Source organism: Rhinolophus sinicus, linkage group LG02 (genome assembly GCF_036562045.2).
Source record: "Rhinolophus sinicus isolate RSC01 linkage group LG02, ASM3656204v1, whole genome shotgun sequence".
In the NCBI taxonomy this organism is placed as follows: Eukaryota; Metazoa; Chordata; class Mammalia; order Chiroptera; family Rhinolophidae; genus Rhinolophus; species Rhinolophus sinicus.
In genome coordinates, this window is record NC_133752.1 from 39,856,996 (window position 1) to 39,881,331 (window position 24,336).

Genomic DNA, 24,336 nt, shown 5'->3' on the forward strand with positions numbered 1-24,336 from the left:
TAATTTAAAGAATAAAAATTGTGTGCATAATTATACATGCATATGTATATATCTATAGATATAAACTCATACACATACACACACACATATATATACACACACACACATACATGACTTACATATATGGCTTCTGCCACTATTTAAAGAACATAACTAATTTATTACAAAAAGGTAAAACTAAATAATTTGAGTTTATACTGAATAGTTATGTGAATGTCTATTAACAAATCTACTTTGCAGAATTTAAGTTGAGAACTATAGTCACTTTCCTCCCAGGTAACTTACCACAGAGATCAGATTTCTTACATCTGTGATGCTCACCACAACTTGCAGTTATTGCCGATTAATAGGCTGAGATTAATTGTTGGAAGTGCCACATAATAGCTGTAGTAGAAAACATTTTAAAGACAGAACCGCATTTATGCATTTAACAGCTGCGTCGGTCTAACAGTTCAGGTTTTCACTACATTTTGCCATATGGTAACAAGGATCATTTTTCACTTAAAATATTACAAAAAATTGATGCCCTATAGCAATATTAACATTCTAATTTTGAAAGTACACATTCACAGCCATGTTGGTTATCCTCCTCTTATCGCATTACCTATTTGCCTTCATTCTACTTAAAATATTTAATAACATCAATTTTTTTAATTTTAAATTAGTCTCAACCAGATCAAACACAAATATGGCAATAGGAAACCTATGGAATATGACCTGGCGATGAACAGGCAGGATGTAAAATCTGGGTTGTATAAAACCGTAGGAGCCATAGAGATTAGGACCTATTTTGTTCATTGGGTTTGGGGGTTTTCCTGTATTCAAAAAGAGCTAATTCCTACTTCCTATCTCAGCTTTCCCTCCCTGTAACTCTTTATGATGTAGAATTATTCCTAAACACAAAAAGTTGACTGCCAATTGTGATTCTCATCTGATTGCTATAATAATTTTTTAGCATGCTTTTAAAGAGGGAAAAACACTGTGGAAAACTTCACATATACATTTAACAGGAAACTAAATAAAAATCTCACCTTTTTAAATTGCCAGAACCTGAGGCCCATCCATGCCAGGAAAGGCGGATTGTTGCCATCAATGTGTGAGAGCAACAGAGTCCTTTAGTTTTCAGCTGTGGCTCTATCACCTTTATAACTTCCCTAAATCCCTTCAGCAGAATTTAAGAAGAATACAGTGACCAAAATGATGCTTTAATGCTGTTTGCACTATATTCATTAGGATTGTGTGATTCTCTACTGTGTTTTCAAAGTAAGAAGCAGGGTGGTATAAATGCCTTAAAATAATACATTTCAAGTAGAAATGAACATTACAGATTTTCAATATTACAGGTCGTATTTTCACTATTAGAAAAAGGAAATCCTACGTTTCATGATCCCTACCTTTAAAAAAATTCATTTCTAAAGCAATCACAATGTTTCAATTAAAAAAAAAACACGAGGTTCAAAACTTCTACCAAGATGTACCCTTGCTTTCCTTTTTCTAAGCCTGTGTCCCCTCATGTGAAACATTTCAGGTAAGATTTAAGCAATGATAAGATGTAGGCTGATGAATCACCCTACACACACTCCCCTAGCTCCTCCATTCCAAATAGGAAGAGTTCTCCTTTCCACTTATTGCGACTTTGCAGAGCTTTGTACCATTTAAGGTAGAATTGCAATGTCACACATATTCCTTCCATACAAAACTTGCAGGTTCCCATATATTTAATTAACAAAATATTTTTATTAGCCTGAAGCTCATACAGACGCTCTAAATGTCTCAAGTTGTCATTTTGGAAACACATTTCCTTTAAGTAAGGATTTAAAGTCTCTCAGATCGTTAATCACGGCTTTGTCATTCACTTAAGAGCCATGGCTACTTCATTTGTCTGTTTACTTATTTTTGGGACCATCATTCTCACTGAAGCACATGCAGAATTAAGGATCTAAACATTACAAGATGTCAATGAATATTTAACTTTGATAGTTAAAGTTGTTTAGTCTTGGTTAAATGCAGTCTCTGTCTACAGCACATTCTTTCTTCATCAAGGCAAAATCATAAAAACCATGAAGCTTACTTTTTATAGAAAGTTACAGATAGAGAAATTCCTCAAAAAAAAAAGTTAAGATCACTGATAACAAATCTGGGAATGTAAATTGGAATTCAGTATGTTAATCACACTACAATGAGATAGGGGATTTTTTTTTTTTAAATTTGTCTCAATTTCCAGCTTGGTTGTCTCCTATTCCCGCATAAATTAATGTTATTAATAATCGTACTAATAATAGCAAAACCACAGATAATACCATGTACCAGACACTATTCTAAGTGTTTGATGTGTATTTACTCATTTAGCAATCAAATCAACACTATAGTAAGTATTAGTATTATCCCTGTTTTACAGTTGACAAAATTGAGGCACTAATAAGATACCTCAGTTGCAATCACACATCTAATAAGTGTGGAGCTAAGATTCAAACCCAGGCATCCTGGGTCCAGAGTTCATATTCTTAACCACTATGCTATGGAATAAATTAGTAGAAACACACACACACACACACACACACACACACACACACACACACACACGCACACTTGTGAAAGAGCCCTGGAGAGGGATTTCAAAAGGCTATGTTACCTAGAGGAAGGCAAGGAATGTCTCTGGGCTTCAACATCCTCATTGGAAAAGTAAGACAACCATACATTATTTTAAGGTATATTCTAAGCCTAACATTTGTGATGCAAAGATACAGTCTGTAGCATATGACCTCTTTGCTTTTTACTGACATAATTCAATAACGAATTCAGGTATTCATATGTTTCAAGGAAAATGGTAAAAAAGAAAAGAAAAATAACTCTCAGGCAATCAAGAAATAGTAGTTGCATGAATACAGTATAAGAATTTCACCTCACATATATCATGTTTTGAGCTTCCTGAAACACTGTTAAGAAAGTTTTCCTGTGGGCCTTCCATTCTCTTCTCGAAGGTACCAGATTATAACAATTTTTGAAAAATTAGCAAATCAGGTAATTGAACTACCTATTGTTACTTCATATCAATACACAAACCTCCCTTGAGTTACACTCATCTATACCAGAAACTAAAAGTATTTTTCCATGTAGCCAAGCTATAAAATACAGTATTTTAATAGCATCATGGAACATTTCGAGATTATGAAAACATTAATCTTGTAAGTGCTAAGCAAAGGTAGATGCCAATTGATAACACATACTTCTCAAACAAATAGTATTGCCAAATTGGTTCTATAAAATGCATTCTCAAGTATATGAGGTTGAATTAGAAATTCATTTTGATCTCATACATATTCCCTTTGTCCCCTGACTTAATTTTATAAAGCCGCTTTCTCCTTATTTCCAACCTTACACTCTCTCATTGAAAATCACTATTACAGACAGCTATTTCAATTTCATTGTTATCTTTCTTCTAACTTGAAAATAGTTCACTTACTTTTATAATCCCTCGTTTTATTTAAATTTTTAAAATAATTTTCAATAACGGCTATACTTTAGTCAACCTTACTTAAACTAGAATAACTCTTCTGAACAAAATGATTACGAAGCAAACTTCTATTCTTAAATGTGGATACCCTTTTGACATATTCGCAAATTACAATTATGGCCATTATAAAACTAGAGATTTATTCATTGCATCCATATAAAAATTCAAATGACCTACAAAGTTAATTAGCTAACCTATAAACATCTAACAGTACTAAAATGATCAAAACGAAGTTTATTAGAATTGTTATTTTCTTAAATTCTTTACAGATAAACTGTCACAGTATGTTGACAATCCACTTTATACTCAAAGTTCCAAACTGGGTTGCATTTAATTCTTAATTGCTAGAGAAAACAGAAACTCTGAATCCTTTTAAAATTATTCTAATATACGATCTAGAAAGCTTTGCCCTAATAGAGAAAGTAGTAAAATTACAGAGCAGTTGGAGGATAGGGTTTGCAAATGTTTAGCCATTGAACTTCTGCCCTGAACTTTCCTTTCTGTGATAAAAGCCACAAAACCAGATCTTCACGGAGCCCCCTGTCAGCAGCACTGTACTGTGGGGCGCTGAGCTTACCCCTCGTGTGCACAGACAGAAGAATGAGCAAGGAAATGTAAAGCTGCCAGTTGAGTTCGTCCAGCCAACCCATTGCAGCAGGAGAGCAGTAAAAGTGACCTGCCTGTGGGCGCCTCCTGTTTCTTGCCTTTCCTTCTTTAACTGAGACTCCTCTGCTGCCACTCCTGTCAGAGCTTCAGGCAAACCTGCCAGCAAGCCTGAGACGGGACCGTGAAAGACAAGCCTGTTACAAACTGGTTCTGTCACCAGAGAGACTTCAACTGATCACCTCGTGGTGAGGATAACAAAGGACGGTGAGGACCCCGAGCAGAATTGTTTTCTTAAGACAGCAGCCTGACCCGGCTACCCACACAGGGTCCGGCACGGGTGCTGCTTTGCTCTGCACTGGCCAGCCCCAAGTCCCCCCCATGTCTCAGGCAGCTATGCAGGAACTGCAAAGCAATACGCACCTATACTTTGCTGTTATAAAATAGACTATTTATTCAGTCAAGGGTTTTTTGTTTTGTTTTGTTTTGTTTTTCTCTGCGAAAATTTTAACTGCTTGGGAATTGTAGAAAGACAAGGAGAAATAAAATATGTGATTTGATAAACTGCTAGAAATATTGCAACACGTCAGGTGTCCCGTTATGAGAGTTTTCTCACACTCTATCTACCTTTAAATAATGAAGCAAATGCTTTTGAATCAAGTGCACAGATATGAAAAAGGGTCACACGTAAAAGACATCCTTAATGAATATTTCAAGTTAAAATATTTCAGTTAAGCTATCACTTGTTAATTTTAGATGACTATGGTTTGAGGTTTTCCCATATAGAAAATAACTATGAACCTCAATAATCTTATGCAATTAAAACCACTGAGTTATTCATTTTTTAGATTTTAACTGTAATTGTGCTCAGTGTAAACTATGAACATTTTGTAAAAGACGCTTTTCCACGATATTCTGAGTGACCTTTTTCTACACTAAAAAACTTTTTAAAAGGCGATTTGTTTTCTTTACTCTGAGAACTGACAATAACAAAAACAGCCAGAAATATAAATGAATTGTCAGTACATGTAGAAACTGCAGTGTCACCATAGACAGATGCAAACAGAAGCTGTTACTAAAGATTCATGAGTATGAGACCACAGACATTTTTCAGTGGTTATACAGAATATATCATCAGAAGTGTTTACTTGATATTTTAAGACTTAATTTCTTGGGAAAAAAATATCTGCCATCTTCTCATTTTTAAGAGATACCCCCACTCCGCCACCACACACTAGCACCTCCCAGCACTGCCTTACTAGATGCCATTCCAATCTATTCTCTAGCTTACAGTAGCCCAACAATTGCTTTTCATAATTTTAGAAACACTACTATCAATCTAGCAGACACAACTCACACTTTCATGAGATGAAATTTAGCAGAAATACGCTGTTTTTAACCATGAAGGAAATCCTGGAATATCCTAAACTTAAGAAACTACACATTTTGTATTTCACAGAAGCCATACAACTTACTTGTCAGAAAAAAATGGAATTTGGGGGTGGTGAATGAGGTAATCTTTCAGTATCATTTATCCACATCTTTTTAACCTAAGAAGGGAGATTGAGGCATACTAATATGAATAAGAGTGAGTAGGAACAGAGGGATAACATGTGGGAAAATCAGAAAAAATTCAAGCAATAGAGTCTCTTGTTCAAACATTCTACATTGGGCTCAGAGCCACATCACAACGTGGTTCCACTGCCAATTTGGAACCCAGCCTTCAGCTTTGGGATGAGGAGTGAATGGCTGAAATGTGGGACAGCTCCCACTGCTCGCATTTCCCCAGTATGGGCATCCATAAATGGTTCAAAGCATAAAGAGAGAATCGTTGTTCTCTCCCTAGAATCCTAATTCTGTTAAAAACTAAGTGAAAAATGTAAGATATTTTAAGACCAAGTGTCCTCAAATGGAATAAAGATGGAACTTCAGACTAAGGGGTGAATTAGACTGGGCCACAAGACTTGAAGGGAGAGCTGGATGCTGAAATATGAATTGAACTTATATGTACAGCATTGGAGGAGATGGAAAGGGAAGAACAAGGATTAGAGGTAGGATGAAATAGTTCATTTGTGTAATAGCATGAGAAGAAAAATCTTACTGGAGGAGATAGCTACTAGTAAATGATTGGAGAGAAAGCTAGACAGCGTGGAACCAGACTGCACAGGAGACTCTGAATGTGTGTTACAAAGTTTGGACTATATATTATATAATAACTAAAGGTTTTTGAGCAACTGGCTTGATGAATAAACAAAATGGTTTGGGATTTCAGCACATAGGATGAGTCTCTGAAGAGAAGCAAAAATTAAAGTGTGAGAAGAGGTTTCCACTTAGTCACAACAGTTACCATGTTTCGGTGATACAGATTTCTTTCTTTCCTTTATAATACTAAGAAATTCAAGATGTATATCTATTAATTCCCTCCATTTTACCTTTATTGTTTTACATATGCTAGGTGCCAACAGTGAAGGAGATGTTCTATAAAATGTGTAATTAGTTTCCAGACAACTAGGCTTGAAAGGTGCATTGAAACTCTTATACTCATAGGTTAGGTTGGAAACCTGGCTTAGCAAAACAATCACAATTTGCATATGATTTAGTCCACTCATCATAAAGTACACACCAAATGAGGCTTCAAAGAAAGCTCTGAGAGTATATTAAAATAAAGGTCTCAATTTGAAAATATACACATGAGAGAGGGCCAGGAAAGAGAAAAGGACTACAAATAGTACCACCAATATGAGTAGGATACGGCATTGCTATGTATCATTTGTAGAATTCTTACACAGACCCACTGATTAAAGATTTATGGAGTCTGTGCTGTGCAGTAGAAAGCCTATTTGTGTTATCTGTGTAACCTGGGGCGAATTATTTAAACTCTCTGTTCTATAGTTTGCTCATTATCTAAATTTTAAGATTGTTACATGAATTAGACAAGTAAATTAGTATAAACTACTGAATACTGTCCCCAGAACACAGAAGGGCATCAAAAAAATGGTCAGCAATTTCCTGACAACTCTCACCAATCACTCCTCTACCTCCTGACCAAAAAAAAATAAACAAACAAAACAAAAACCCTTGTTAAAAATAATGTTCTTTAATGCAACATTTGCCAAATTGTTTCTGTCATAAATAATGTGATCACTAGAACAAGGATACAAAATATGTCTTACGTTAAATCATTTTAAAAATTCTAAGGCAAAAATTCTGCAAAGGCAAATATTTATTTAATCAAGTTAGTTTTACTCAATCCATGAAACAGTCATGTAATTGAAGCAGAAGTCCACAAAAGTAGTTTTAAATTATGCTACTACCTTTGTAGCAATTTTGATTTGTGACTTCTTTTCACTTAGACACCCCCCAAATCTCCTTTATTTATGTATCTATACAGTTTTTAAACTGTATTTGAGAGATTGTGCCTAGTGAATGGGATATGAGAATGTTAAAAAGTACATGCCTTCAGGACAAACTTACCCTGGAAAGGGTGAAGACAAACATACAATCAAATAATGACAGTGCAATAGAGTAACTGCCTGCCATACTGAAGAACATGGGAAGTACAGTGGATAAAGATTAATTCAGAGTAAAGATGGGGACTGGACTTGTGGGGCAGAGGCAGATGAATAGGTCTTCAAAGATAAGTAGGAATTCAGCAGGTAATGGTAGGGCAAAGGAATCCTAAGCAAAGAGAACAGACAGTACAGACATTTATGAGTAAGAAAAAAAGCAGTGTTTGCAGAGAACATGAGAGACTGAGAGAGTGGATATGCCTAGAGAGCAGCGAAATTAGGCTGGAAAGTAGACGGGGAGAAATTAGGCAGAGCCTTAAGTCTCATAATTTGGTTTGATCGGATTTTATCCTACAGTCATGGGAGTCAATGCCTTCATTTCTAGGGGAGGTATGTGTACAGTTTATTTTCTATTGTGTGAACTGACTGTAACTACTTCTTGCAGCTGATTATATTTCCAAAGAAACTAGTAAAGTTTTTGAGATAAGATGAAAAATATTTTCCTTTTTTCCTAAGAATATGTAACAATATCCTTATTATCCTTAATGAGAACAATGAGGTGAGTGTTATTGTCTTCCTTTCTTGAACATCCCTGCTAATATTATTTGGAACAACATCTAGTTTTTAATTAAACTTCTGTTCAAACACACAGGCACATAAAAACAACAGCTATTTCCTTCTTCTTATTAGAAGCTACAGCATTTTAGGTCCCTACCATCCCACAGAGCTTTGCACTAAAATATTTTTCAAACTTTCATACTGGTTGTGACAAAAATATGAAAGTGCACTCAGAATTGCACTAATTGATTTTGTTATTCTGATTTTCAGCTATACACTTGCATAATGATATAAAAATGCACTCCACCATAGGGGTGGGATGTACAATAGAACTCAAGTGAACAGAAATGTTTTTCCTAACTTCAGAGTTTATAAAAGTCCACAACTTCGGCCCGCTTTCAGGCTGCCTCTTGCCTCCCCACCCGTTCTAATTTGCAGCATTCCACATCACTAGTCATTAACAACCCAAAGCTCCCTTCAGCTGCACAGTGAAAGACCATCACTTCATTACAAATAAATAATCCCTTCTTCCCTCCAACGAGTGACACATTATTCTGAGCACGTCTTCTCTCTGCTTTCATTGCTCTGCCAAGGTCCCCATGAGTGGGAAGGGGTAAAAAGAGAGAGAAAATATCCCACAACTTGTCTAAAGCATGGAGAGGATGATTTGTGTTCTTTCTGACGGGATATGACTGTCACTGTTGATCTGCTTTCAGGCCTAGATTACATGTGATAAGGGCTGACCTTCTTTAAGCATTCACACATTATGCACTCATGGAGAGCAGGCAGGACACAAAAGTCCTTCAGATGTTCTGGGCATCAATCAAGGACACAGCATGGAGCCTGCCAAACTTTTCTTCCATTTACTCAGGGAGAGGAAGAAGGGATTCCAAGACAGACTTAATCAAGTTTAAAGCTATGCCCTAGTATATTTGGGGAGACCATTGTTATTAAAAGAGTGCTGTTTGAAAAAGAAATTCTCTATTGTTAACATTAGTGACCAAAAAAAGTTCACACACAAATATAGAGACAACCAGATTTCACTCCAGCTTTAAGTTCTCAAAACTTTTAATAGAAATCAGGTCTCAATGGCTTTAGAAGATTTTTTTCTGAAACGATAGTTCATTAGGTATATATTTCAAAAACTAAAAATGTAATTTTTTTATACCAACCATACAGCAAAGGTATCTTTTTTGAGGAATTTATAAAAGTAGTGGAGGATGTACATTTGTTATTCAATACTCTGCACATATTATAATATAAATTAAACACCAATCAACAATATAAGCCATTTTTCACCTAATACAAATATTATCATTATTAACAGTTTAGAGCCCCAAAATTATGGAATAGACAGGACAATGTCTTCTGATATACTCAGAGGCTTTCAATGCTGGTCTTTTATCTTTGCTATTCTCGCAACTTATTAAAGGGATTTGATATGGCTTTTGAAACAGAACAAATAAGCCCCAAACTATATTCTTCTAAAACACTGTAACACTGTGTACTTGGAGGGCATAATCTGATCATCAGCACAACCAAACTCCTAAGAGCAAGATGCTTCATGGAATTTTATAATAGAATGTCTTAAATCTACGACGATGTCACTTACCTAGAGATTGCAGAGTTCTTTTTAAAAGCTCATGTAAGATCATAAATATAACAAGGATATGCACAGCCTGAACACAAGATAAGCAGACTAGACTCAAAAAGCAATTAACATTAAAGAGTAGGAAGAAAATTAAAGGCAACTTACATGATTAAACTACCAATGAAAATTAACTCAGTGAATCTGCTAAAATAAGCTCTATAGATAAAACAAAGACAAAGACAAAACAAAACAAACCAAATTGCCCCAGGACCCCTAAAAACTGTACGAGCATATTCTGTTTAGTTTATTACCTGCTTTCAATGTTACTCAACTAATGGCTAATAAGGTCAAACTTGTACCCTAGTAATAGGGAATCAAGTGATACATAAAATGTGAGATAATTTTTTAAATTAATCAATGTACAGTAATTCATCACCTGGTCAATATGATTATCTCAGACCAGAAACTAAGACTGAAAGAGAGGTAGATGTCCTAACAGGAGTTGGGAAGCAAGGAATCCAGGGAAGGCAAATTATTTTTAGACAGAATATAGGATGATGATGACGATGATGATGATACATACCACTTGGTGAGCTTTTGCTATGTGCTAGGCACTATGCTTTGTACCTAACACATATTACCTCCTTTAATCCTGCCTCCCTGTACACTGGGTAATATCCTCCCCACTTACAGATGAGAACACCGAGTGTGCCTGCACCAAACGAGGCCTGGAACTGGTTGAGGTTGAGTACCTGACTAGTAGGGACCCACATTTTGCTCTGCAAGAAATACCCAGGGCAGAAACAGTCCATTCAGTAGGTGAAGGGCTCAGAGACTTTGGGGGCTGGTGAAGTTCATTCAGGGAACATGACTGCCAGAAATTCTGAGGGCTGAACCAAAAGAGGGGTCAGATACCCCAATTCCCAAACCTGCTGATTCAGAGCAAGGGGACACCAGACACCCTGGAAACCCCAGCAAAGCATTTATTAGAGGTCAGTGGTTTCAGACCCAATGGAAGACGGAAGTCTCCTCCTGAGCATGTATATTATTTGTTTATAAAAAATGATAATCAAAACAGATACATATCATTAATTTAAAGCAGTCCCCACAGCCCTTCAATGCAGGTATTATCAACCACATTTTACAAGTGAAGCAACTAAGATGAGTGAGGTACCTTGGAATTGAGGAAAGAGGTTTTTTACCCCCTTGAGTAGGCTTGTGCTTTAGGAAGTATAGTGAGGCGACTCTGCAGGCTTAGGAAAAAGAATAAGTGGGCGAATGAAGTCATCAAAACTGTGTAATACAGTCCTCCCCTCAGCAGATGAGTCTGAGTTTGTGTTAACAAAGAGGCTGCTGTCTTCACACCGTGAGAAGGCGGTTCTAGACCTACTGTGCCCCACTTACAAGGCTCTATGTAAGTAAGAAGTAGTTTTTGTTGTTTGTCTATGTAACAACAGACATATCCTAGTACCATAATTTTTAACACTTTGGCCCTGGACTCCTCAGAATTAGTTATACACTATGAAAATCATGAACCACTGAAGCTACTAACTTGATGTACCTGAAGCTGTATTCCAGAGGTATTCAAAGGATATTAACTTTTTATTACATTCGTGCTAAAGCATCCCTGAGCAGAAAATCAAAACTTCTAGTACCAGTTCGCATCCCATGCTAGCCATTATAAAAATGTGAACATAGTTTCATTCATAAATCAATTCCATAAAGATTACTATCACTTTCATCCTAAAGTCAATTGTGCATTAAATCCATGCAAATCCACTTGAAATTCATGCAAATCCAACTTGAATATTAAATAAGTAAACTAAAAATAAAAATTTAAATAGAAATGATAATATCAATATCATTTTATTTTATTTTGCATGTTTCCTCATATCTCTGTCTGAATATATGTTAGAAATAATGAAGGTGCACATTAGTGTACATATAAATGAAATATAAAATGAGTTAAGTATAGCTCTTATTTAAACTTGAAGAGTCTATGCTTAAGTTCACACACCATATAAAGACAGCTCCTAGAAAATCTATTTTCCACTCTTTGGAAAATACCTAATGTGTACATAAGGAATTACATGATAAAAAGTTTCTTAAAGTAAAAGAAAAGACATTCCTATCAAAGAAAAGTTTTGTTTTTATTTAGCATATACGAGCCTTTCCATAGAAAGTGTCAACAATAGTGCTACCAGTGTATGATACACACATTTCTTTGTAGTCGTTTAAAAATTGATGCTAGAAGAAATACAAAGATTACAAAGTTAATATTTTTTTTTATTTAAAGTGACATTTAAAATCTATGTGCATGTAAAAAAGTATTTTCAAAGAAAATAAAAGAAATAATAATGCCATGATTTTCAGTTCAGATTCATGGCATGCTAAACCTTTTCATCTCTCTACAAGCTAGAAGTCAACTGTGTGTATTCAAATATTTTCCTAATGACAGATGGTTGATACCAAAAGGATGCCTGAAACATACTGTATCCCAAATATATATAAATAAAATTCCCTTATCTTCCTTCACCTGTCCCCAGATATAAAGCACAGCTGCTTAGTGTTTTGAATTTTTTTAATGAGAAGTAACAGTTTTTGATAATCTCATTAAAGCCTTTCTAGCAGGCTCCATACAATGAGAATTTTCACAAGACTGAGGGTTGGTTTGAATGTTGAACCTAGTTTGTAAAACATAAAGAAATGAAATGAAACCCCCATGTATATTATTCAATCAGAGAATGTCACAAACAGTGAAATCAGACTTTAGTCTTAGAGAAACCTTGTCTTTCTGTGCTCTACCAAGAGCATTATGACAAAATCAGAGAATACTAAATGTATTTCAAATGACAGAAGTAAGATGCTTAAATTATGGAAGTAAAGAAGATGAGCTTTAGAGGATGATCACATCAGATAAAATCAGCAACATAGACACAAAAATAAGTCTCTACTATTAGAGAATTATTTGACTGATGCAAACAAATAAAAGTGTAATACGATTCTTGTTTACTACAGAAGCCTTAGTTACAGAGGCATTCCTTTTTCTGACCACCTTGGTCTACATTTCTTATTTTGGTTACTCAGCAATTGCTGTGGTTGTGTCTGCTACTACCAACTACCCCACTGAAAAGTGAAAAATGTTGTCCAACAATGAGTTATCTTAAGGATTATGCCAAATGAAACACTCGAATTCAACCTTAACCAAAATGAGTAAAACTTATATTTATCCACATGATTTAAGGCCCATTAAGATGACCAATCTGATTGAAACAGTCACCATACTTGACACTCAGGTCTCCCAAAAGTTTACAGTGGAAGCACTTCAACATCCTCAAGATATCTCATTAGCACCTCCACTAAAATATATGTAAAGAAAAAACAGAAAAAGGAAGTTCAGAAGAAGTAGCTGCTCTTTTAGAAACACTTGTTTAAAAATGATTTTCAATATTTTACAACAGTGCTACAGTGTATGATACACACATTTCTTTGTAGTCTTTTAAAAATTGATGCTAGAAGAAATACAAAGATTACAAAGTTAATAATTTTTTTTAAATTTAAAGTGACATTTAAAATCCATGTGCATGTAAAAAAAGTATTTTCAAAGAAAATAAAAGAAATAATAATGCCATGATTTTCAGTTCTGATTCATAGCATGCTAAACCTTTTCATCTCTCTACAAGCCAGAAGTCAACTGTATCTAAAATGATATATGTATAATCAGAAACTGACAACTGAATGACAAAATGTTTACTTCACTCTATGGATTCAGGCAAAAGAACTAGAAATAATTCACCATAGTTTACTTTCTGCCTCTTTTATAAAGAATCTTGCCTCACTTTGCATCAATTACATAACATTATCTTTTTATGTTGGTTTTTACAGTATCTCTTTTCGGAAATTGTTACAAATAGAAACAGCCTATAGAAAATAAACTTGAAGTTTTTCTGCATCGTATAAAAAGCGATAGATTAACTTCATGTTGGGCTCCAGAAAATACCAAAGAGCTGGCAATCCTAGATTAGAAGCTTATGATGTCCGTATGAAGTCCTTATGATGGCTTACAAGGTCCTAGAAGAGCTGGCCTTCAATTATCTTGTTGGGCTCTTCTACTATTCTCCCTCTCCCTTGTCCTGTTCCTCAAACACACCATGCATGCTCCAGCTCAGAGCTTTCGATCTGCTGCTACTCTGCCTAAAACAGTCTTTCTTCCCTTAGACACCTACTTAGATTCCTCCATCATCTCCTTCAAGTTTTGGCTCAAATCTCACCTGGGTGAAGCCTCCCACACTGCTTATTTACCAATTTACCTACCCCAGCCCTAAATCTCTACTTGACTCTACTGGATCTCTATTCCCACCATCCTAATGAATTTCTTCTCTCAAAGGTGAACAAATGCAATCAATTGTTCTTAGTCTTCATCCTTTTATGCTTAAGCAAAACTGGACACCACAAGCACTTCCCTTCTTAAGAGCCTCACTCATTTAAAACTAAGCTGAATAAATTCAATTTCCTAGGCACTTGCTAGAAGCTCTTCCTTTGTTTTTCATGATGAAGACCTATCCATTCAAGCTTCTTCCTCTTGTGTTCATATAAACACAGGTAATCATGATTCTCTCCCAATGATCTCTTTTCTCAAATGTGTTCCCTTGTAATGTCAGGGCTCCAACTAATATCACTTTGATGACCAGGCTAAATCTTTTTCTGAACTGCCATCCCACATTTTCAACTACCATCGCAATTCTAAATATTACTATTAATACGTCTCCTACAGCATTTCAAATTCTACCTCTTTCAGCTACACTTTGCAGCCACTTAGAATTAAGCCCTTCTCACTTCCTATATATTGTGCATTTTCCATGTGTCTGAAGCAGAACTCCACCAAAACAGAACCTAAAAAAGTCAGATATTCACTTTCTTTTCCTCTCCTGTAGCTAGAACACGAGTACATGACTAAAACCCTGAAAAATCAAATGCACGTGCCCTGACATTACAAGAAGCTAAGAAAGAACCTCAGGGCATTGATTCTGGACAATGGCAGTGGGAACAGTGGCAGCTACATTCATTTTACAAAGGCAGAAGCAGCACCAGTTCTGGTGGCAGTATCCAGATCTAGCCTGGAGGATGTGAGCAGCAGAAGTTGGAGTGTCTTCACTAAGCTGTGCTGCAATGGTGTCCTGACCAACCACAGGAGAAATTGCGGGGTGTGATTTTAAGTATTGTTCTAGGCTGATCTGTTCCAAACCTGGTTCGTATATTCTCTTGGAGAGTCTATGAACTAGCAAATATCCTCTTAATAACTTTGTTTTCTGTGTAAAAATATCTTTAAACCTTTATTTATTTGTGTTTTTCCAGGATCCATCAGCTCCTAGTGAAGTAGTTGTTTCAATCTAGTTGTGGAGGGTACAGCTCACAGTGGCCCATATGGGGATCGAACCGACAACCTTGTTGTTAAGAGCACCGCCCTCTAACCAACTGAGCTATCTGGCTACCGCCAATGTTTTCTGTGTAAATTAATGATTGCTTTTTTTTTTTCTTTTTTGCTTTCAATGAAGGAATTTTGATGGACATATCCACGAAAACCCAACTGGTCCTCTCAGCAGAATTCTACACTTCCCTGCACTTTATCAGTATCATTTCTATGACATTTACTTTATTATCTTACCCGATATTATAATTATTTATGCATGTTGCCTTCCCCATTACAGTTTATATTCTATTAGGGTAAGGCGCCTGTCATTCACCTCTGTCCATGCTTTTAACATGTCCTCTTGTCTATTTCAGCTTTCCTTCTAAAACAGACAAAACACTGTACGTATATTCTTTCTAGCTGCTCTAAGTCCCTCCTTCTTTATTCTTGATCTGACAAAGTTTCATCATTCCATTCTTGGAATTACAATCATGAGTAACTTATCTAGAAAGTCTCTAGTGTCTCTTAGATCATTCCCTCATTTCCATGCAATAAAGGCCTGTGTTTTTCCTTTACTCCACCAGCATATGCGTATACAGAGCACTAGCAAGGGTACCAAGACCATTCAATGGGCAAAGGACAGTCTTTTCACCAGTGTTTCTAGAAAACTGGATGGAAAACATACAAAAAAAGAAAATTAGACCCTTATCTTACACCATAGGCAAAAACAACTCAACATGGATTAAAGACCTAAATCTATAAAACTCTTAGAAGAAAACACAGATGAAAAGCTTCATGTCATTGCATTTGGCAATGATTTCTTGAATATGACACCAAAGGCACAGGCAAAAATAGTAATAATAGTAGATAAATTGGACCACATCAAAATTTAAAACTTCTGTGCATCAAAGGATATAGTCAACAACTTGAATAGGTAACACACAAATAAGATATGCAAATCATATCTGATAAAGGGTTATTATCCAATATATAAAGGATGTCTACAATTCAACAACAACAGAAACAAACAACCCAATTTTTTAAATGGGCGAAGGACTTGCCAAACAAAGATATATAAATGGCCAACAAGTACATGAAAAGATGCTCAATATCACTAATCATTAGGGAATTACAGATCAAAACCACAATGAGATATTACCTCATACCCAATAAAATGGCTTCTATCAAAATGAGAAATAAACAAAATAACAAGCATTGGAAAAAAATGTGGAGAAATTGGAATCCTTGAGCACTGTTGGTAGGAATATAAAACGGTGAAGCTGCTATAGAAAACAGTGTATTGACTCCTTGAAAATTTAAATAGAATTACCAAACAATCCAGCAATTCTACTTCCGGGTATATACCCAATGGAAGTAAAAGCAGGGTTTTGAAAAGATATCTATATACCCCTGTCCATAGCAACATTATTCACAACAGCCAAAAGTTGGGAAGCAACTCAAGTGTCCTTCAATAGATGAATGGATAAACAAATTGTGGCATATACATATAATGAAATGTTATTTTAAGGAAATTCTGAAACATGCTAAATTGATGAACCTTAAAGACATTATGCTAAGTGAAACAGGCCACTTACAAAAAGATTACTATGGTTATAATAATCATATGTTGAAGCCATAAGCCCCCATGTGGTGGTATTGTGAGGTAAGGCCTTTGGGATATAATTAGGTTTAGATGAGATTATGAAGATGGGGCCTCCATGATGGGATTAGTGTCCTTAGAGGAAGAGGAAAAATGACCTGAGTTAGCTCCCCTGTTAACTTGCTCTCTCTATGCCATGTAAAAACACAGCAAGAAGACAGCAGTCAACAAGGAAGAGGGCCCTCACCAGGAACCAAATCTTCTGGCAACTTGATCCAGTGTCCAAAACTGAAAAATAAATGTCCATTGTTTAAGTCACACAATCTATTTTACTATGTTAGAACTGCCTGAGCAGACTAAAACAGAGTTTCAACTTTGCAAAGATGAAAAGAGTTCTAGAGATTGGCTGCTCAACAATGTGCAAGGACTTAGCACTAGTGAACTGTAACATGTAAAAATAATTAAGTAGTAAATTTTATGATGTGTATTTTACCATAATTTTAAAAATAGGGTTTTGTTTTTGTTTTTCTTAAAAATAATAATAACAACCCTTTTTTCAACCCAGACTTCCAGGATACCATACCCCAGACTGGATGAATCAGAGAGTCGGTTTCTTACTCCCACCCCATTCCCATTCTCCAAATTGCTGTCAGAGTAATTAGCTACTTAAAATGCTGCAGTGGCTCCATAATATTCTCTGTATATGACCCAAGCACCTGAGAACAGCAGCAATTTCCTTGACTAATTCTCTAATTTCATCTCTCATCACCAATCTCCATGCTCTCCCTGTTCCAGTAGTAACTTTCCATTTCTAATTGCAATCCTCTCTAATATACCATATTCTTTCTCACCTCTCTTTCATTCAGTTCAACAAAATTCCATTGAACATGCACTATGCATTGAGCTCTGTGAGCTAGGATATATAAATCATTTAAAAAATGCTTCAAAATTGAATCACAAGTCATCAAAATGGCGGTGTGAGGTGAGCCTCTGTAAATCTCCCCTGCAATTTACAACAAATTGAACAACTGTCATGAGGGGTGTCAGGCTGGGTCAAAGCTCCCACTCCCCACATAAAAATGCAGGATATGGCTAGGCCAAAAAGGAACACCCACGGAGCCATAGGTAGGGGAGTCATACCACTATAGTCTCACTGGAGGCTGGATTTGCACAACGTGCAACCTGCTGTCCGCTTTTCTGCCAACCCACGAACACGACTCTCCTCCCCAGCGCAGCTGCAGCAGTTATATTAGTGGCCAATGGCTCAAGGGTTACAGCTGAGGGCCAACTAGCCGCAGCTGATGGCCATCTACTACCCGAGCCAGCCCCTTTCCACGTGAGGTCTAGAGCCTGGAAATTGCTCTCTGGGGCGCTGTCCCCACAACAACTATAACTCCACAAAGGACTCCCTGCACAGCAGACAGGCAAGACGAAGAGACCCACTACTGAATTCACCTAAAGGTGGGTGAATCGCACAAGCGGTGGAGGGGGGAAGGGAGAAGTGCGGAGACAGAGCCGCAGGTGCAGGACTCAGACCTAGCTCAGTGCTCCAAGCTCGCTGCATCCCAGAACTACCGCAGCTGCGGGAGAGGGAAGAACTCGGACTGCTAGGGCTCCGTTTATGGCCCACAGAGCTGAGGGGGCAGCATATAACACAGTTGAACCCAGTGCTCACAGCAGAGACCTTGGAGAAAAGACTGAGGGAAGAAGGCTGAAAATGGTGATTTAAGCCCTCACTGCTGAGCAGAGAATGGAAGCCTTAGGCACTGAGACTAGCCGCCCCTTCCCTACCCTCCCAGAGCTTGCCCCGCCCCCACCTGCCCGTTGCTAGAAGCGGAACAGTAGCAGTGTCCGATCAAAAGAACAGAATATTTGCTGTTCTGAGAACTGTGGACCACAGACAGATTTGCAGCCCAACTAGTTCCGGCAAAGGGAAGGGAGCTGTGGAAGCAGGCCCGGCTGTGGTGGTGGTCACCCCCATTGCTCTGGGCCACCTCTCAGAACTCACCCTGCCCCTGGCCCCACCTATCTGGGCGGATCCCTGCAGGAGTAAACAGAACTGCTGAAACACATGGGCTCTGAATCTGGTGCAGGAAGAGCTTTGGAATTTCAAAAGCTCTCTGCACACCCACACGGACACTGTGCCCTGTGACCCAGGAGAAATGTTAAAAGAGGAGAAGCCCGTCTCCCAGGGAATCCCCCATTGTGTGAGAACCTGAAATAGTGCAGAGAAAAGATAGCACTACAGTGTGTGAGAGAAAAAAAGGCTGCAGTTGGAGAGAAAATAAAACATTCTATCAACAAGTACTGGAAAACAAAAGAAAGACCTCTTCCTATCAACCTGTTGCAGAAGCCACTCCTGCAGATGTCTAGAAAGAGAAATGATAAATCAGTAATTCACATGAATAACCAAGGCAACAAGATAGCTCAGAAAGAAAGTGAAAAGTCTCCAGAAAAGGAACTTAAAGATATGGAAATATGTGACTTAAATGACAGAGAATTCAAGATTGCAGTTCTGAAAAAAACTCAACGAGATGCAAGAAAACACAGAAAGGCAGTTTAATGAACTCAGAAACACAATCAAAGAACAACATGAGCATTTTACAAAAGAGATTGAAATTTTAAAAAAGAACCAAATAGAATTTCTGGAGATTAACAACTCAATAGAAGAAATTAAGAATGAAATAGCCTGCTTAAGTAGTAGAGTTGACCAGATGGAGGAAAAGAATCAGTGACATTGAAGATAGAAACCTGGAAATTACACAGATGGAAGAAGAAAGAGACTTGAGACTTAAAATAAATGAAAGAACTCCACAAGAACTTTCTGACTCCATCAGAAAGAGCAATATAAGAATAAAGGGCATTCCAGAAGGAGAAGAAAGAGAGAAGGAAACAGAGAATATATTCAAACAAATCGTCGAAGAGAACTTCCCAAACTTGTGGAAAGAACTGGATCCTCGAATCCAAGAAGCAAATAGAACACCTAATTACCTCAATCCCAACAGGCCTTTTCCAAGTCACATTGTATTGAGGCTGTCTAAAATCAACGACAAAGAAAGAATCCTCAAGGTTGCCAGGGAAAATAAGACGGTAACCTACAAAGGAAAGCCTATTAGATTATCATCAGATTTCTCAGCAGAAACTCTACAAGCCAGGAGGGAGTGGAACCAAATATTCAAACTATTGAAAGAGAGAAATTATGAGCCAAGAATAATATATCCAGCAAAGATATCCTTTAGATATGAAGGACGAATAAAGACCTTTCCAGACATACAGAAGCTGAGGGAATTTTCTAATACACGACCTGCACTACAAGAAATACTAAAGGAGGCTATTCGACCACCATCAACAGGGACAATGTGTGGCAACCAAAACATAAACAGGGGGAGAGTAAAGGCCTGAACCGGAATATGGGAACGGAGAAAGTAAGCGTGCTGAAGAAAATGGAAAACTCTAAATATCAAACTTTCTTTTACATAAACTTAAGGGTAACCACTCAAAAAAAATCCAGAACTGAAATATATACTGTAATAAAAGAAGAAACAGAGGGAAACATCATAGAATACCACCACACAGAAATAATAAACAACAACAAAAAGGCAAAGAAACAATGGAGACACAGCCTTACCAGAAAACTAAAAATAGAATGACAGGAAATCCTCACAAATCAATAATCACCCTAAATGTAAATGGACTGAACTCAACAATAAAAAGGCACAGAGTAGCAAATTGGATCAAACTAAACCCAACCATATGCTGTCTCCAAGAGACACATCTCAGCTACAAGGACAAGCATAGACTCAAAGTGAAAGGGTGGAAATTGACACTCCAAGCAAATGGTACCCAGAGAAAATCAGGTGTAGCCATAATGATATCAGATGAAACAGACTTCAGTGTGAAAAAGGTAATGAGACAAAGATGGACATTGCATAATGTTAAAGGGGACCATACAACAAGAAGACATAAGTCATCAATATTTATGCCCCCAATCAGGGAGCACCGAAATATACCAAGCAACTACCAGCAGAACTAAAGAGAGAAATTGACCAAAACACAATTATACTAGGGGACTTAAATACATCATTGACAGCTATGGATAGATCATCCAAACAGAAAATAAATAACGAAATAGCAGCCCTAAATGACACATTAGATGAAATGGACATAATTGACATATATAGAGCACTTCATCCTAAAACATCAGACTATACATTTTTTTCTAATGTACATGGAACATGCTCAAGGATAGACCATATATTGGGACATAAAATCAGCCTCAGCAAATTTAAGAAGATTGAAATCATACCAGTCATATTCTCTGATCACAAGGCTTTGAAACTGGATATCAACTGCAAAAAGAAGGCAGGAAAAAACACAAATACATACTTTTAAAGAACGACTGGGTCAAAGAAGATATTAGAGGAGAGATCAAAAGATACATAGAAACAAATGACAATGAAAATACATCCTACCAAAATTTTTGGGATGCAGCAAAAGCAGTTTTAAGAGGGAAATTTATATCATTACATGCCTGTCTCAAGAAACAAGAAAAATCCCAAATAAATAACCTGACGTTACACCTTAAAGAACTAGAAAAAGAAGAACAAATGAAACCCAAGGTCAGCAGAAGAAAGGAAATAACAAAAATCAGAACAGAACTAAATGAAATAGAGAACAAATGACAATAGAAAAAATTAATTTGACAAAGAGCTGATTCTTTGAAAAAATTAACAAAATTCACAAATCCTTGGCTAGACTCACTAAGATAAAAAGAGAGAAGACACTAATTAACAAAATTAGAAATGAAAAAGGGGAAGTTATCACTGACACGACAGAAATACAAAGAATCATTCAAGAATACTATGAAGGACTATATGCTACCAAATTTAGTAACCTAGAAGAAATGGACAAGTTCTTAGAAACATATAGCCTTTCTAGGCTGAACCATGAAGAACTGGAAAATCTAAACAGACCGATTACCAGTAACGAAATTGAATCAGTCATCTAAAACCTTCCCAAAAGCAAAAGTCCTGGCTTCACTAGTGAATTCTACCAAACTTTCAAAGAGGGTCTAATACCAATCCTGCTCAAACTCTTCCAAAAAATTGAAGAAGAGACAGTACTCCCTAACTCATTTTATGAGGCCAACATTACCCTGATACCAAAACCTGGTAAGGATAACACAAAAAAAGAAAACTATAGACCAATATCTCTGATGAATACAGATGCAAAAATCCTAAACAAAATTCTAGCAAATCTAATACAACACTGCATTAAAAAGATTATTCATCACGACCAAGTGGGGTTCATCCCTGGGGCACAAGGATGGTTCAACATTTGCAAATCCATCAATGTGATACATCACATAAACAAAATAAAGGACAAAAATGCTTCCATTCTCAAGAACTGAATAGTATAGAGGAGGGACACTCATAAAGAGATTATTCTAATTATTGTGATATATACTTTAGCATTGATACATAATTACAAGTTAATAAATATGTACATGCATACTTCTTCAATTTTGCTTTTAAATTTTTTTCCATATTTTCAAGTTTTCAAATTGATGTGCAATGCTTAGATCATATTTTTAAATTTCACATTACCATTTCCAATTTATATTGGGTCTATAAATGGAATTCCTACATTGGACATAATGGATTTCTAATATCCTTTTATATGTAAACACAACATTTTGGAAGCACACCTTTACCACCATACAATGGATATTTTAAAAAATGTAAAGTTGAGAATTATAAAGAGATTCTTTAAGAGTACAGATAACATTATAGTAGAGGGGGAAAAACTGCAGGTACATTTTTTAGTAGTCCACTTACCATTTTAAACCTAGGTGACTCTGCCTTTTTTCTGGTTTCACAATTAGAATTTCTCCTGCCATTTAGAGAAAACACAATTCCAGCCATAGGAGAAAAGAATGACCGGTTCAAGTTCAAGGGTTCACTGCACATGAATATCCACAAATGCTCCTTGACAGTCTTGGTAGTATAATGAACCTTGCAATTACTCAGCAGGCCATCACCACAATACGTGAACATAATGCTTCCAACGTCAAACAACAAAACATTTTACAAATAATACCAACCAACTGTTACAGTTCACATAGGACCTTTGGAAACTAATTAAAATGCAACGGTTCCTCTTAAACGTTTATAAATTTGCAGGGAGTTCTGCTTTACTGAGCTATGCTTATGGGAAATAATTAATAGAAAAAGGTGTTGGCATTATATACAATTGAGAGATGCCAATTAGCAAAACCCTCCTTCAAAATGACACCAGTTAATTCCAGCATGAGTCCTCAGAGTGAAATAGCTTTTCTCTTAAGCAAATACTAGTGCCTCATTGTCTTTAGGAATGTCTCCAATCATCCTATATAAAACCTCCTGGGGAAAATGTTTCTGGTTCTGCTTCCCTGTTGCTTCTGCACTGGAGAAATGATCTTCATTAAGTTAATTCATTTGAATAATAGTGTGCTCTAGTGGCTCTTTTACTGTGGACAGTTTACCTCTGCAAGACAATCTTTGACATAACACAAAGTACTGTGAACTTAAAAATAACACCCCGACAAAAGACAATTAGTTGTTAGCATTCCTAATAAAAAAGTATAGAACATATCAGACAATGTATATATGTGCATAAAAGCAGGCATCTCATCTACCAATTTACTTATCTGGGTGGTTTGGGGATTAAAGTACAAGGCTGAAGGTGAAAATATTTATATTCTATTTAAGATAATCTATTTTAACTCAGATTTTCACACTCAATAAGCCGAAGACTGCTGATATGCAAAGCCCATTGGAATATAGATAATACGTAAGTTTTCCATTTTTAACTTGGTAAAGAACAGCTACCTTGTGCTATTTTCATCACAAAGGGTTTACTGTTACTCTGGACATCTTCAGAACAGCCTTGACATGATGGCTCAGCATTTATTATCCAGTTCAAAAGAAAAGATGAATAATAAATCAAGCTGGATTTCCCCTCAGAATCACCTACTGAGGAAAAAGCGTGTAAGATTCGGTCATGAGAAATGGAGAAATTTTGGTTTTCTCTCATCCACAATTTTTAATCAGATAAGTGGTTTAGCATTTCAGACTCTAAGAAATTAATCTATGAATCAATTATTATTTCCACTTCTAATTTCATATTTAATTTTTTTAATAAAGTAAAACATATAAGAAAAAATAAGTCAATGGGAAAGAGGTTCTTCTGGGTTTAGAAACAAGTATTTCTTTACATCATGTTTTACAAAAAATCTAGTTGCTCTTCAGATGCTAAAAAAACACCACGCCATTTTTAATTGACCATAGAGAAAGAAGCAATAACCTAGATGATGGATAATTTCAATATTTCGTTAAGAAAATTCTGCCCTTCATTTTTAAAAAGCACAGGCTTTTTAAAATACATATATAATTAGCACAGTTCACCACATTTTACAAAAATAAGATTCAGAATAATTCTGATAATTTTCATTTTTATCTAAAATAATAAAGACATGATGGGAAAAACTTTTAATGTTATCTAAAAATATGA

At 36.3% G+C, this 24,336-nt stretch overlaps 1 protein-coding gene across 8 annotated transcripts in view; it reads right to left on the bottom strand.

Moving 5' to 3' along the window:
- Positions 1 to 24,336, bottom strand: part of BMPR1B (bone morphogenetic protein receptor type 1B) — a 368,302-nt gene that overhangs the window by 95,307 nt on the left and 248,659 nt on the right. The window contains exon 1 of one of the 8 annotated variants that reach the window (XM_019741155.2): positions 5,593 to 5,686. The exons of 6 other annotated variants lie outside the window; for them this stretch is intronic. Coding sequence is in view for 1 of the 2 variants with exons in the window: in XM_019741147.2 (XP_019596706.1) it covers positions 4,092 to 4,164 (73 nt within the window). In the remaining variant the exon portion in view is untranslated. Of the gene's footprint in view, positions 1 to 4,091; positions 4,237 to 5,592; positions 5,687 to 24,336 lie in introns of those variants that run through there. One more of the 8 variants, XM_019741147.2, reaches the window with a different exon arrangement.